Below are 16,814 nucleotides of genomic sequence, written 5' to 3'. Positions count from 1 at the left end.
GAGCGCCTTCGTGTTACCAAGTGACTGAAGTAACCCCACCGCCGCAGGGGAACTGCCTGCCCTCCGCCTGCAGCCTTTAATCGGCTTCCACGCCTGCTTTCACCGCGTCTCACCCCCATCCCCCAACCGGGATGATCCCGGCACTCCCGGCCCGAGCCCGGAGGCTCAGCCCCGTCCCCTCAGCGACCTTTCGCCCCTCCCAGCCCCGGGGCAGGCGGCTGCCGCGGGGCTGTTTCTGCGGAGCGCAGGCCCGCCGGGCCGAGCCCCCCCGGCTGAGGCGGGATGCCGGCCGGCCGCCAGCCGGGCCTTGCCTGAAGGGACGCCGCGCCTCGCCTCAGACAAAGCCGCTGTGGTGCGGCGCGGCGGCCGGGCCCGCCCCCGGCGCGTCCCGCAGCCCCGGGCACCTGCGGCCCGGCCTCTCCGCCGCCGCGGGCCCCCTCCCTGCCTCCCTCCGCCCCGCCCCACCCGCCGGGCCTCCCCCCCCCCCCCCGCTCCCCGGCCCGTAGGCGGGGCGGGCTCCGGGCGGCGCCTCCCGCAGCGGGGCCGAGGCAGCTCTTTCCGTCGGTCGCCGCCGCAGCATGAGCGGGCCGGGGCTGCTGGGGCCCGGTGGCGGCGCGGGGCTGCCACCGCTGCCCAAGAGCCTGAGCGGGCTGCTGAACTCCTCCTCCTCCGGCGGCGGCGGCCAGGGCGGGCGCTGGCGGGACCTGGAGCGGCTCTACGCGCAGAAGTCCCGCATCCAGGACGAGCTGAGCGGCGGCGGCCGGGGCTCGCCGCGGCCGCCCAAGCCTCCCAACCTGGACGCGGCGCTGGCCCTGCTCCGCAAGGAGATGGTGAGCGGGGCGGGCCGGGCCTCGGCGGGGGCGGCAGACGTGGCGAGCGGCGGCGGGGGGCGCTGCCGCCGCCCGACCGCCTCCCCGGGGCCGGAAGGGCACACCGGGCCCGGGCCCGGCGGCGGAGCTGGCGGCCCGGGGGGGTGCGCGCCCGGGCCCGGCGCCGCGTAACCGCTGTGGGTACCGGGAAACGCAGCGGTACCGGCACCGGGGGAGAGTCGGGACCCCCGGCTCCGGCGGGCTGCGGCCGCAGTGGTGGGGGCCGGCAGCCTGCGGGCTGGGAGCCGTTTAACGAGCGCCTTGCTCCGCGGCATCCATTTGAACCTGACACCCATTTTAGAAGGCTGTCGGTTAAAAAAAAGAAAAAAAAAAAAAGCGTCAGCACTGATTCATGCAGTTCAAGTGAAGTGCGATTAAACATCGTATTCTTCAGGACTTCGTTTTGATTCTGTAGCGCGGCGTTATTAGTGGAATTCCTCCGGGCGACCTGGCGCACCTTTGATTAAACACTAATTTGGGTGTTGGTGCTTTGCTGGTGCCAGCTGCAGTTGTAATGACTAATAACAACCTAAGAGTTGTGCGCTTAGTGTTCTGAAACGCATAAAATATGATATTGCTGAAAATCTGCCCATTTTTTAAGGCCTTTTTCCTCATGGTAAGAAGGTGTTTGAGCACAAGGAACTCTGTTGAAGGACCTGTCTGTGGATTTAGAAGGACAACGTCGTGTCCTGAAATATTAGTCTGCCACCAGTGTTTCAACAAGTAGTTCAAGTACAGTTTGAGATATTCTTAAAACTGTGTTTTAGAATCACCAGTTTGCATTGGCGCACGGGAAGCGCAAGTGGTATCGACTGCTGGGGCTTTTTTCTACAGTGCTCTAAGGGGAAGCAAGGATATGATCATAGTTGTCTTACTCCTTTCCAAAAAAGCAAAGATAACTCTTTATAAAAGTCTAATTTATTTTCCCTAATGGAAAATCAAATTAGATGCTTGCTAAAGTCATTTGACAACTAGACTTCACCTTTGATACTCTGTTATCCTTGATGATAATTTGATAAAACATTTCTGAAGAAAAAAATACATTATCACTGAACACATCAAAGACTTTCAAGCAACAGTCTCCTCAGTTCCAAGTGTACTTTTTTGTGGCCTGTATGAGTAAGAGAGACTCTTACATACTAATAGGCTGCCTTTCATGAAGTAGATAATAACACTTTATTATTTATATAGAACACTTTCTTGCAGCAAATATAGCATTTCTATTGAGTAACAAGTTTGCTTTAAATTTTCAGTAGTGAATGAGGAAGAAATGCAGCATCTTTCTATGCATGATCAAGCAAGGTACTATGTATGTAAGTTTTTAAATATGAGAAAGTGATGGATTTAGATGCTTTGGAGGAGGAGGGATGAAAGGAGAGGTCACTTCAGAACTGTGATCCTGAGGAACAGAGTCGATTGTGTGGGACTCTGCATTATAGGTTGTCTTGTAGGTGCTATGATAAACCTCTAGAGTTGAATGCACATTGGCTGTGATTAAAAACTTTATGCTTGTGCTAGCAGGCTTGGACACCTCTTCAGGCTTTTGCTACCTCAGGGATCATACTTGAAAGTAGTGAAGAGCTAGAGGCTGCATTTTTCTCAGTAGACTGATTGTTCTTGTTTGATTGACACTAGTCTTAGCTACAGAAAAATAAGGTTTTAAATGTAACTGGTGTTAAGGCCTGCTAAGTTAATTCTGCTGAGCAATTTCTATCTTGGAGATTGCACTTGGCGTTCAGAAAGCACTGAAGCACTTTACAGAGCTGAAATGTGAGAGCTGCTGGTGAAGATGCTCCTGCTTTCCTCAGGAGACAAAGAACCAGTCGTCTGTCTCCAGGTTGAGTTTTCTGGCTCAACCCACTCCTAATTGCTCTTTGAACAGTTCTTCACCACAGTCTTGTCCTTCAGACATTTAGCTCTGATGCAGGTCTGGCTGGTGGGTCTTATGTTTGCATATCATAGCATTAAGTCCGGCTTCACAGCATCCTTTCTTAACCTGAGGCAAGCAGTTTGTTTAGGTGGGGCAAGCCAAACTTCACTGACTGCTGCCTCCAAAGATGTTCAGACTTTATTCTTGGGCAGGTAAACAGTCATTAGCTTAACAGGTCTGAAGAAATTACTTCAGCAGGCTAGATGGAGGGGTCTGGATATGGTACACATACCTCCCTTTTATTTTCCCACTTGCGGTCTTGGTTGGTTGGTTTTTGTTTTACAAATTTTTGCAGAAGGAGATTTGCACAAGTCCTGGTTCCCTCATTCAGAATAGAGAGCAAGGAAGAGTAGTAGCATATGCTTCCTGCAGAGTGAATGCTTAAGAGAAAGTTGTTGTGTTCGGTAGAGGAAAATGGAGATGGGTAAGAAAAGCAGCACAGATCCAAGGTGGTGGAAAGGCTTGGCTGTAACCTCCTGGCAGCTAGCGTAGCATTCCATGTCCTAAAGTCCTCATGTTCAGTCTGCATGTGACATCATGTCTCAGCTTCGTGACTTCACCAAGTAATTTGTGTTGGTCCTGAAAGCGCAGTGTCCTGTCTGAGTTGGAATGGCATTGCAGTGTATGATACTTTTTTTTTCCTCCTGCTTCCATCTGCAGAAAAAGGAGCTGGTAGGATAGTTGAGCAATGCCAAAGGAAGATCTTCATGCTAGCTTCTTGTGGTTTTCTTGTGTGCTGAGTGTAACTGTCCTTAGAGTTTAGACACGTAAGGAGAGTTTTTTTTGAGGTAAGAGTTCTCATTCTGGGTAAAATGTAGCCTGGCATTCAGCCTGCAGTAAAGGCTACCAACATTTATTGTTCTTCCTTTTAACAGGACTTGTAGCAAAAAACTGTATTTGATGAAACTGAGGCTCACTAGGAACAGCCCGTCAGCTTAACACTTATTTGAAAATTTAGGCAGAAATGGCTGCTCTTAAAGATGTTTAATTGGATAGTAGTTTTAATTTACTGCAAGACAAAACCTAGATTTAATTTGATCTGACTTGGATAGGTGGCAATATCAAATGAACTCTCCATTTTGTTGCCAGAGAGGGGAAACTGCTTTGAGTTAAATGACTAGCTTTATTTTGCTTTGCAGTGCAATCCACTGGTTTTGTACCTGCATAAAGAGGCAGGCTACAAGGTAACCTTTTTTTAAAATGTTGCTCAACGAATATTTTAGAAGTTTGGGGACCAAAATATTAGGCGCTTAATTATAAATCGAGCCTATGCTTGAGTAGCACATGAAGACTGAAGATTTGCAGGCTACAATGTATGTCCTTATCACACTTCTGCTTTAGTTTTGCTGCCTTCAAGTAGCATGCTGTATCGTGCTAGACATACCTTGCCTTGTCAGATATATAGGTATGTCGATACAGAAAAGAAAATTATAGTAGAAGATGCTTAGCCAGGAAGTGGAAAACCAGCCAGAGCTCCATTTCCAACTTTCAATCCAGGCCATTTTAAACAAAAACAGAGAGCCTATGATACTGTGTGAGAAAGATGTGTGGAAGACATAAAGTGTTGCTGGAAAAGTGTCTCTTGCATAATGAGAATACAGGGTTTATGGATTTATCTGTAATGCTTTGGATGGGAGTGGACTGCTTATTGGAAGTTAAGCAGGGCATTGTAATACAACAAAATCTTGAACACTTTGCTCATGTTCTGCTGTATTGTGTCATGTTGTTCCTTGTTCGTTTGTTCAGTTTGTCCTGTGGTGAGTCTGTCACCTTAGAAAATTAATTATACTTCCATATTTCATAACTGTTCAAGGTAGAAAGAAGCTTGATCTGCTTGTTTAGCAACAAAAGATATATAGCGTTATACTGCCAGTAAAATCAAAGCTGTAATACTGTTTGTTTGTTTTTTTGTTTGTCTGAATTCTTCCCCTCTCAGGTTGGCCTTCGGCAGCTAGATATGTCGCTACTGTGTCAGCTGTACTCCCTGTATGAATCGATTCAAGAATACAAAGGAGCCTGCCAAGCTGACTCTAACGCAGACTGCACGTATGCTCTGGAAAATGGTTTTTTTGATGAAGAGGAGGAGTACTTCTAGAAGCAGAAAGATTCACCTCCAGGCTGGAAGATTCACGTCCAGAACCTGACTGAGGTTCTTTTGTCCTTCTCCCTGTAACACACCTCAGCAAGAACGACTGGAATCTGTATGGATCCCTCTTCCTGAGGAGGAACACCCAGCTACCCCGAGTTGTGTTAAATTCACTTATTTTAACAGGCTGTCAGTACAAGTTACTCATGCAAATACCACTTGAGGAAAGTGCTGTACTCTAACTTTTGAAGAGTCCTCAGACATGCTTGACAAGAGTTTTCAATTTAATTTGCAAGGTGGGTGTTTTCAACTTACAAATGTTGGTAGCTTATAACTGGAATTTTAATTGTAGAAGACAGTAGCGACTTCCTGAGTTGTAATAACTTTGTAAGGGGGGAGGGAAGCCTCCGCTGTGGTGTAAATAGCTATAGGTGGGTTTTTTATTTGGTCAACGGTATTGATACAGGCATCTGGATGCACACACATCCTCAGCTCTACTAAGCTAGTTCTGCTCTTACCAGCTGCGTCCAGTTTTGTACTGGGTGAATTGTTTACACAGTTTAATTTTTTTTTTTCTCCTTAAGCTAATTTTGACTCTTCCTTATTCCTAGCTTACAAGCTGTACATGTGATAGTGAATGTTATCAGCAGGTTTTTTTCTGTTGATCTAATTCACTTTCTTGGTACTGCCATTTGGCGTTAACTTTTATACTATTGTCAGATTTCTTGCATCAACATAGCTCTTTGACCTGCTAAACTCTGTTCTGAAATGGCTTGCTTAGCTTTTACTGTATTGCATAGTAAAAGCACAGATTCAAACATAGTCTGTCTGCCACTATGTGGCTTGGAATAACACGAACTCTGGTGCAAGTGTTCTTGATCATATGAAGAATAAGGAAACCTCTCATATGACACAATGGGACAAATTGCAATATTTTATACTGGGTGAACTTTGTTTCTGTAAGGTAGACTACAGCTCTTTTTAAAAATGCAAAATAAGTATTTTGAGCACATACTTTGCATATGTTAAAACTTTTTATACTAACTTGTCCTTTGAAGTATAACTTATTTTTGTTTTCAGAACTTACTAAAGCACTCGTTTAAGTTTTTATTATTTCATAGTGTGTACATGTAATGCTTAATCAGCTTGGAAAATAAGAGTTGCCAACTATCTGAGTCTTCACCCTTCTCTATTCTAAAGTAAAATCAGCTCCCAACACGATTTAATTTCTTAACTTTAATTCTAAAGATTGCTGTAAAGCACAGTGCCTGAATCTTGACACAAGCTAATAATTAAGGGCTTAAATCTCAAAGGGTTTTTGCATGGTTCATGTCTGGCATGCATACAGTTTACAGAAAGAATTGGAGAACACATTCTGGGGTAGCTCCTTTCTTAATTTTTAGCAAAGGCTAGGATGTTGCAGTGACAAAAGCCAAGAGCCTTCCAGGGTGGAGTTTTTGTGCATTCCCTCTAAAACTGGCTTATTTTAGTGGAATTTAAAGGCCGCGAGTAAAGACTGTGCTGTAATTGTGTATGTGTTTAAATTCTTAATCTAGTCTGTAGCAATGGTTGGATTTTTTTTTAATGGTTATTCTGGTCTAATTACTTCACTCACCCAAAACTAAAATGAATGATAAGGCAAACACAGATAATCCAAATGGCTACATCTATATTTAAAAAGTTGTGTGCATATGTATGTATGAGTATATATACACACATATGTACTGACAACCTTATGCTTTGACTTCAGAATGTATCAGCTTTGAATATAATTTGCTGTGCTTTTGGTATTTAGATGAGACTTTTTCTAGTCTGTTGAAGTACTGCTATTTTCTTGCTCTTTCCCAAAAAATAAAAAGCATGATGTTTAGCATAACTTTTTAATGTTGTGTGTATTTTAATTTACCTTTTCAGCGAATCCAAACCCTCTGCCTTTCCCAACCTTTCCCGTAAAAAAACTAGGACTAGTCATCATCCCTGGACTGAAGCAAGCAATTTTTAAATTACAGTGGAAAAGGTTCTACCTGCCTGTATTTGGAATGGGAATTTCCTACTTCCGTCTTAATTGTATTTTACTTTTTGAATTCAACAGAGAAAATCCTGTCTCTACCAGAATTAAAGATTCTGTTTTACAAATCCTTACAGAGTGCCGTTCATTAATAGTCCTGCAGGTGAGAATGGACTTGAGCAAAATTCACAGTACTTTCTTTTATATAAATTAAACTTAAAAAGTAAAATCATTTATGCATCTAATTTTAATGCAGCGTGCTTGTGAGTGGGGGAACATGGAATCTTTGGCAGGTATTTGAACCAAGAGAAGCATAAAAGTCTCAAAGCATCACTCCACAACATTATCTGCACAGGAAAAAGGATGGATTATTAGGACTTGTTAAGTTTTTGGCAGCTTGTCCCTTTTAATAACACCTTCTTGCATGGGAGGGAAGTTATAGTCTATATTCCTAAGGCAAATTCAAACACTGTGAAGGCTGACTAGCTAGACAAAGGTTTTAAAAACAGTAAATTTGTTAGTAAGTCAAGCAGTTGTTCCAGAGGCAGATTTCTGTGGCTGGTGTTCCAGTTGTGAGCCATATCTCTTTACCACATTATAACAGCGTGAAGTAGGGAAATGGCTTTGAAAGAGAGGTGCTTGGTGGGAAATTATAGCTTAAATAGTGAGTTGATAGTTACATGCAGCTTTAAGTCAGAGTTTGGTTGTGTGCATGACAGAACAAGCTGTGTTACTACAAAACCTTGCTACCCTTGGTCCAAACCACATACCAACAACAATCCCTTTCCCATTTTTACTCTGTAACCCCAATTTGAATTACACATAACCTTTTAAGGATACTTTTTAAGGGTATAATGAAAGAAACTCTTGAAAACTTCCCTACCCAGTGAATACCACACACCTTTCAGTCCCATACAGTGCAGCCAGCTTAGCCAGTACTGAGCAGGCACAGAAGACTGGTTTACAAGGAGACAAGGACAGTCAGGCTCCTGCTGCCCAGAGATGGAAAACTGTGAGTACAGCGGTTCAGAAAGCAATCTACCATGGGTCTTTCTCCAAAGGGCCTACAAATGTGGTAAAGCGGTTAGAAATAGGGAAATACTAGGTCTGTGCTTGCTATATTTGAACATTTTTTTTTTTAACAATCTACCACCCTTATTGCTATGACAACTGCAGAGTCATACAGTCATGTCATAATTACATTACAGTCTAGTCCCTTGGAAATGTTCTCAGTCTACAAAAAGAGAAGAGCCTGGAAGAAGTTCTCTGCTCTGGAGAAAGTGGGCGTTATAAAAAATGTGTGGCTGATGCCTCAGGCAGCTATAACAAGTTTAGCTTCAGGTCCTAGTGAATTCACTGTCAGCGCTACTGATTTGAGTTGGGATGGACTTCGAAGCAGGGATCTTTTTACTGAAATCAGAACTGCTGCTTGGTCTCTTACTTCCAAGTCTGTGGAAGAGCTGCATGGTATCTCTACTAAGATACAAGAGGTATTCAAATACATGCTACAAATGTTTTCAAAGGTACTACTTTGTAATGCAGTGAAACACAGTAGGCGATCATTTCAATAACTTGTGTTGCTTCAAAGAAAGAGTTTTCCAATAAAGGTGGGGCAAAATTATCCTCACTAAAGTTGAGTTTTTAATACAAAATTTAGTGGAGTCACATGAAATTGAAGACTAGGAGAAGGATTGTGCAAAACTTATTATAATATTTGTAATTAACTTAGTTCCTAATCATAGGTAATCAAATCATTTTGCATGACCTAAAATAAGTTGATTTTTTAAAAATTATGTTTACATTTTCTTGTAAAATATACAGTTTGCAAAATTTTAAATGCAACGAAGAGAGTAGCAAAGCATCTTTATAAAAAAAAGTTGATCCGCTTAGTACCTATTTACGAACCTAAGGTTTTGCCTCATACTCTAATTCCTGAGGAAACAAAGCTTATGCCAGGACTCTGTCCATACATCTTCTGTCAGTCTGTTTGCTGTAAACAACATCTGATAGAAGTTGGAAAGTTGCTTTGTTTTTACAAACCTTGTAAAAATTAGCAGCTGGAGGAGGTGAGAGACTTAATGCAGCTTCCACTGACAGGATCATGGGTAAAACTCACCTTTTGATTGCTGTTTGGCCACCCAGCAGCCAGAAGGCAAAAGCCGGGTGGCCAGCAGAGCTGGTAGAAGCTGAGGCACGAGCTGTATCATCCATGGTGCTGGGTGCCAGTAGGTGGGGTGGGAAGGAGGGGAGAGTTTCCAGCACATCTTCAGGCAAGTGAAGGTGAGAAGCAAGGGGCCCGGGGAAGAGCCCAGGTGTTGCCTTTGGGACTAAACAGGATGCTGGAAGGGGTGAGTGTTGTGGCGAAGGATGTCACAGCTTCTGGAGACTGGAGCTTCGCACAGTTTGGAAGGAGATGCTGAGGTCCTGGGACACAAGTTGTTTAAGATCCTGTGTTTGGTTAGTTCTGCTGCTGACAGCTTGGGGGATTTTTCATGTCCTTTTTCAACCTGTTTCAGAGTCTGTGTGTATGCTACTTGTCCCGTGTTTTTAATGTTACAGTCATTTGTTGCAGGTGCAGAGTTTTGCTTAACTGGAAAGAACATGTTTTATTTGCCTTGCTGCCTAAAGCTATTGGTTTTGCTTGAGGAATTAGGTTGCTCTGAGGACAAGGGGAACGAATTCCCCCACCCTATTGTTCAGCTCATTGCTGGGGCGGAATGTGAAATGGGAGGATTAATCAGGCATGTGCCAACGGGAACCCTATCAGCAGGTCTTTTCTCCTCCTGTTTTCATGATGCCTGCCTGTAGATGATACATTACCACAGCATTTTGGGGTTTATATTCCTTTTCATATACTAAACGCATTTTCTCAGAAAACAGCTCCTCAGAAGTACATTTTTCCAACCATTGTTATCTTTGGTTTATTTGAATGTTCTAAATTTAACTCTAAACAACACTGCATGACCTGAGGAAATAACTCATTTGTTTTCTTAGCAAACTAGTTAAAAGCTTTGTCTAATTTGCAAAGTCATATTAATTTTGACATTTTCTGGGAGTTTCAAAGCTCCCTAAACTACGTGCTAAAGCTTCCTAACTGGTTCCTCCATGATCCTGGCAACTCCAACTCTGCAACTAGCTTTGCAAACATGCAGGGTCTGCTGCGAGGACTAGCTTCTGCTGTGGCCCAAGGAACCTGGGGGATCTGTGCACATGAGGCCTGTGCACGGTTACAAACTCTCCTGAGGAGCTGAGGTTGTCTGGAAGAGCAGAGATGGCCCAGATGTGCTCCAGGGCAGATGTGATGGGTTAAACTGTAGCTGAGGCAATTAGGCCTTGTAAGGAAGCAGTAGGATTAGCAAGTTCTTACTCCAGGTGACCAGCAGTGAGTTTGGCCATTTGTTTTCAAATGACAGAGGAACTTTGAAGGGAATAAATATTCACTGTGGAAGTCTCTTTCCCTTACGTTTTTGGCTCCCTTTCATCCTTTCTATTCAGGAAAATTCATTAGATGAATGTGGAAACAACCAGCCCTGAGTAATGAAGCCCACATCTGATTTGAGAGGAATGTGCTTTTAGCAGTACAATTTACATTTTTCAGATAAGATTGGTATGCAATTTAAAGAGACAAACTCATTTCAACTCTTCACTGAACTTTTGCCACGGGTTTTAAATGCATTCATGCTAAGACGTTATTAAGATAATGTCTTCAAGAAAATGTAATCTTTGAGAAGTCCTCAATTTAAAATGAGAGGAGAAGTCACATGCAAATCGTAGATTAGAATTTTAAAAGATGTGACCAAAGCAGACTGTTTAGAATTGTTGGTACATAGGGAGTTCAATCCTGTGTCAAACCACTGCCTTAAATTCATGTTAGCAAAAGTAGTTCAATCCTCCCTGCAGTGCTAACTACTCTCTTTGAGAAATGACAAGCATTTCTTCCATGGGTCAGAAACAGCCCTGTGATTATCTGGCTAGACTCATGAGTAAGTGTGTTGGAGAGCTCATTTTGGCTCAGGATACCAGGCACTGTCACAAACAATAAAGTTGCCTGTCCGAGCCCTACCAGCTCTTGCTTAAACTCGTTAAACAGCAGAACCTTTTAAATCATTTACGAAAAGGCAACATAATAAGGTCATTACTTCAGTTGTAAAAGCACCCAGATGATAGGGACAGTACATTTCATTTCCTCTCAAGCCTTTACAGTGTCTTTGGTTTAACTGAATCTGGAATTTAACAAAAACAATTAACAAATAATTGAAAGCCCTTACAGCCTACAATTTCATTAGGGTTGCTTAAGATACTGGAAAGTTCAAGCAGGGCATGCAGAGGCGAATTAACAAGGAGTGATGCAAAATTTTGAACAGGTAAAGAACAAGCTTAAACAGGACCACATTTCTAACTTGTTCCATGACTACTAAATAACATCATAGGCTGTTCATATCACAGAGTAAAATTATTTTTTATATGCTACATTACACAAAAGGTAAACTACTGAAATGTTAAACTAGTTGTTTGGTATAGGGGAAGGGGAATTTATCAGAATTGGACAAAAGAAAAATAATCAGAGTGAAAATGAATTTCTCATAGCACTAGAATATCAAAGTCCTGTTACCATTTGGTTTTTATTCTGTATGAACATAGCATGTCTATATTCTAAGAGTCTCAATAAAATTTTTTCTTCTGTTTACTATTGTACAAATCATGCACAATCTTATCTTGCATCTCTGAATTACCCTTGGTCTTTCTGACTGATACTTAGTCACGTTGCTCAAATTGGAGAAGCTTTTCCGTAAATACCTTGCACCATACAATATAACCTGTAGAGAGAAATGGAATATATAGCACCTATTCGCTGTATAATTTATACCTCTCTCTGTGTGCATTTTCAGAAGAGGAAAAACATTTATGCACAAAGCTCAAGTGTATCTTGGGGACCGTCATTGCACATTGTGCTTACATAAAGGATTAAAATTTAATGATAAACGAGAGAGGTAGAAATTTGCGGTAATCTCTGTGGGGAAGAAGGAATTCTGTTTTATGCATTTCTTTTATCCTGTCTCATGTCCTTTTCTGCAGAATTTGCTTGAGGTCTGAGTTTTCATATGTAAATAGATTTGTCTTGTCTCCAGTGCTTTATGTGGTTATGCAATAGGACTTTTTTCCCCTTCACCACTTACTTATCACTAGCCAGTCATTCAAAAAGTCCTTTCTATTTCTGTTGCAAATGTAGAGCTGTTCTAGGCTTTCAGTGTCGCTTCTCATAGAGAATAAAACTCTTTTCTATGCTTTCAAATGCAGGTGTGTACAGACAGAATACATCAATCAGTATTAGAGAGGCCAAGCATATCTCACTATTATCACAGATGTAAATTTGTAAGAGTGTCTGCTTAAAAGTGTGCCGGCTATGTAAATTTACACTACAATTTCTTTTGCAAATTAGAAGGGAGTTTGTACAGATGCTTTATTCCCCAGGAAGAGAGATCTCAATTCACCATGCCCATTCTCTGATTCTCTGAATGAAACTCTTTCGCTTGTAGGCAGTCATCCTATTATTGTTTCAACTTAACTGTGTGTAACCCAGTGTATAAGTCCTTACAAGAAGCCTGTAGTAGATCTGAAGAGCTACAGGCTGCCTTATTTATTTAAAAGTCTTAAATGCTTTGCAGTCCTACAGCCAAGGAATCTTGTTCATGTTGCTGACTTACCAAGGGGTAATCAGGGAAGTGTGTGTGCAACCTGGAGAATAGAGGTAAAGGACGCAAACTCACTAAAAGATCAAGCCACCATCTTCACAATGGATTCCTCAAGTAAAATCTTCTATTTTCACAAAATTGTATTGCTTGAATAGTTGAAAAACAACTGGGCATCAAACTGCCCCTCCATGCACTAAGAGCTGACAGGTCTCCTAATTTAGGAAAGGCAGCGTAGCTTTGGTCTCTCCGAGCCAGGATCTCTGCCTGCCAGGGGGAAACATCTGTCAAGAGTGCCCATCCAGCCTAACAGCTGGAGGAAGGACCAGATGACCTCTGAGTTCACTTTCAGCCCCATCCGATTCTCTGAAAACAAAACTGTTCCCATCAGTGGTGGCAGAGACAGCTGCCAGCTCAGGACAAAGCTGAGCCTTCAGGAGCAGCTGCTGCATGGAGTTTAGAGGAGCCAGCACTTTTCAGTATAATGGCATGAAATTACAGATGGCACCTTCCACCCTGCCATTATAGTGAGGAAGGATCTGTTTTGCTGTCCTCTATCAGGACGTATTGTAGAGCATTAAAAACACCTCTCTGAACTTTCTATCAAAGGGCTTCTGCAGTTGAATTAGATTAGCATCACCATGCTGGCATGTTTTAAATTGAAAGCAGATGAGTAACAACAAAGGAAGGGAGACATGATCTGTACATGTTTCTGATGCTGTTTTATCAGGGATATGACTTTTTTTTTTTTTTAAACTGATACAATCTGTCCTGTTGCACAATAGTCAGACTATTGTGGGGATAAGGTGCCTTTCTCCCAGATGGTCTTTTCTTTCAGTGTAGGACCTTTATATGGTCAGAAGCTGCACAATTTCATATGTAGATAAGGCAGAAAACATACACACTGTAAGATTAGGATTGACTTTCCCTCTCTCCATCTACACACATACATTGTTTAGATAAATTGCGCATTTGAGCAGGAAAGTTTTTAGAGAAAAATCCACTTAAAATGAAAGAAGTGTAAAATAAAGTTTGAAAAGATGAGAGTTTTAATACAAACTAAGTCTTGTCATGTGGTTATGTAAAGAAACAAATACCTACCATTGTGTTCATCCACACCAAAGTTAATTTGCTTTTCCAAAGGAAAGGTTTTACATAATCTGTCCACCCTTGTTGAAAAATTTTTTCAGTAATCAGTACTGTCTTATTTTCATTTTGCTCTCTCCCAGGAATAAGAGATAGATTGTGTTTTGCTTGCTATGCAATCCACTTGCCATTTCCACACTACTAAGTAGAAGAAGTGTCCCCACAAGGAAACAGAGGTTCCTCTTGAAAAAGTTGATAAGGAGTATGCTCAGAGTGATCCATTCACTTTTGCTCCTTATCCTGCACAGTCCAAGCCCTTTTTTCTGGTGCTGGTATGTGGCTCTTTATTATGTAGTGGATGATCTCGATGGAGAATATTTTCTTCCTAGTTATTATTACACTTTTGTTGGCTTTTGATTTCTGGTCATCAAAAGAACGCTGTAGTCCTACTGAAAGAGATGCTACCTCTGCCATAGCCAAGACATGATACATCAGTGGCTTTGAAGGTTAGAACCAAAGCTTTATACTGGAAGTGAAGTGAGAGACCAAAGAAAGGATCAAAGTTCAGGAGTGATGCATGCATGACAGCCATCAGATGGGCTACAGCATGCGTGGCAGGGAATCACTATAAAGGTAACACCCACAGATGTTTACAGAGTGGATTAGCAGTTCTGAGAAGAGAGTGCAAGGTGAGTAGAAGTGCTTCTGTGTTGTTGCGATTTTGTTTTCTTGTTTAAATTTGTGCAGTGTTACTGGATTCATTTACTGAAAAGATACCAATGGTTTGTAATAATTTTTACACAAGACCTCTCTGTGCTTTCTACCTCAAAGCCTCAAACTGTCAAATAAGATACCTTCATTTTCCTTTTAGATTGCTGAAAGTAAGATCAGGTAATGTGCTAGGCTCTCTCCCCTCCCAAGTTTTTAAACTAAGTTCAGATTTATTTTGGCACACAGCAGCTGCAGTAACTTAAAATTCATGATAAGGGATTCATGATTTGCTGTATATAGCCCTAAAAGTCTTCAGATATGTATGTTATAGAACTGTATTCCAGCAAGGGTCAGAATTAAAGCTTCCCTTAAGATAACAAAGACTTTAAACATGTCACCTCCAATATTCACATTCTCTGGCTCCTGGCATGTCTGTTTCAATATCTGACATTCATGGTGTTGACCGACTTCCAACAACCTGGAGCTGAGAGGACTTAATGCTTTTCATCTTTTTATGCAGACATGAACAAATTAATCCTCCCGCAAATCCTGCAAAGATGAAGAAGGTACAATCATTTTATGGAGCCACATATATATGACTTGCTTAAGGTTGCAGCGGTAGTTGGTCTTATAGCCAATATCAGGATTCAAGTCTTAATTCAGGTCCCCACTCCTCTGCTCAGGCAGCTATGGCACACTTCTGTGCAGTTTATGGACAACAGTTCTTTTGGCCTAAAAATGTACTCAGAATTACAGTTAGAGATTATAGGAAATTATGGGGGTCATCTGGATTTATTTCTGTAGCAGCCAGCAGGTCTACAAACTGTGTGAGTTCACACTCTTACACTACTATGTAGGAATTTAAGCCACATTTTCACTCAGGAAAAAAAAACCCACAAACAAACAATATACATTATCCTAATGAATAGCAATTAAAACATCATTGGCAGTATTTCCTAGCTGCTTTGCAGACCTGCCATTTACCTATACAGGGCTCAAAAGAGCTTTACAAATTTAGGACAGCAGCTCATGTTTAGGAAAAAGATTTTAAAAAGCTCCTCATGTTCAGATCTTCTTTTTGGCCACCTCAGATAGTAAGCATTATGGGAAAGACTAAGAAGGTCCTAATGGCGTTGTAAGAGGCAGGAACAAAAACGGGAATCTTGTTATACACATCTTCCTGCAAGTTCTAACTGCAGCAACCTGGGTTTCAAATTAATTCAGCAACAAATTTCCTATTGATTTTTAGCAGCAGAGGAATGCATTCGCTGTCTTTTGCCACATGAATTTTCTCTGGGCTCAGCAAGGCCACTCAGAATAATGCCAGCTTGCAGGACTGTTTATGTCTTAAAGAGATGCTGTGCTAAAATAATTTGCATTTTATACCTTTCATGGTGCCTATATTGAATTGACCTTGACACCAACTCACCAAAACAAGTATTTTGTGACCTGTTTTTCATGACTAACTTCACTCTGACATTTCTCCAAACTGAAAATGAATGTTGATTTTAAAAGCTTGTATTTGTGATTTTACAAAACAAAAATTAGTCAAAGACTATGTACTCATAGTGTTTTTATGTTCCTTCTAGTTTTGGAAACAATAGTGCTTTACTTTCCAACTCCAGATGGCACTGTGGTCCTTAACACTACCCAACTGAGGGAGAGTTGATGGATTGCAAAAGCATCCAAGCTCCTGAAAAACAATGGCTTTCTTGTTTTATGAGAAATCAGCTGCTAATAGTTTTCCAGTGCAGATGTCCTATTTTACTTTCAGTTCGGTGAAGGCTGGGCTAACAAATGGGAGTTTATATGCCTGAGATACGACTTGTCGTGGAAGAAAGGACTCGCTTGTCTGTACTTGCATGAGGTCACAAGGGTAGTAGCCCTTGCCACCACCAGCAAAACCTAATGTAACACACGCTATTGCAGAATGGAGAAGCTCTGCTGTTGCACAGCTCTTCCTATTCACAGTGACTAATTTTATCTCTGTACAATTGGTAATTTTGCTTATAAAAGTGTATTTTCAAAGATGGAGTGCAAACTATTGAAGTAATAAGGTTATCAGTAACTTTTCTAGGGAAACCCATTGACTTTACTGTTTGAAAGACATTGTTTACCCTTCCATGTTATCACTTAGACTATTACAAAAATGTCTACAATAAATAATATTCTTCCTTCATGTTCATCCTTTGAAAACTTAGGAGTAGGATATTCCTATATTTGCTTAATCATACAGACTCATCTATACTGCATCTTTTCTTACATATTAATTTTTCTTGAGATTCTATCCCCTTGGTTTTTATAGTCTTCTCAACTCTTAATTTTGTAGAAGTCTGCCTGACACCTACATTCTCCTTCCTAGATTATACTCTTAGTTCTCCAGTTTTGTATAGAGTAATTTCTAAATACTTGTGACCTGACCTGTGGACCCAGT

The 16,814-nt window shown here is 41.7% G+C and overlaps 1 protein-coding gene across 1 annotated transcript; it reads left to right on the top strand.

Annotated features, from left to right (window-relative positions):
- Positions 1–534: 534 nt before the first annotated feature.
- Positions 535–6,761, top strand: FAM89A (family with sequence similarity 89 member A). Its single transcript, XM_074818531.1, has 2 exons — positions 535–830; positions 4,736–6,761. Exons 1-2 carry the CDS (start codon positions 579–581, stop codon positions 4,892–4,894), a joined length of 411 nt encoding a protein of 136 aa, XP_074674632.1. The 5' UTR covers positions 535–578; the 3' UTR covers positions 4,895–6,761.
- Positions 6,762–16,814: the final 10,053 nt, after the last annotated feature.

This window comes from Strix aluco, chromosome 3 (assembly GCF_031877795.1).
Source record: "Strix aluco isolate bStrAlu1 chromosome 3, bStrAlu1.hap1, whole genome shotgun sequence".
In the NCBI taxonomy this organism is placed as follows: Eukaryota; Metazoa; Chordata; class Aves; order Strigiformes; family Strigidae; genus Strix; species Strix aluco.
Note: the sequence above shows the minus strand (reverse complement) of the source record. Positions and strands in the feature narration are given on the sequence as shown.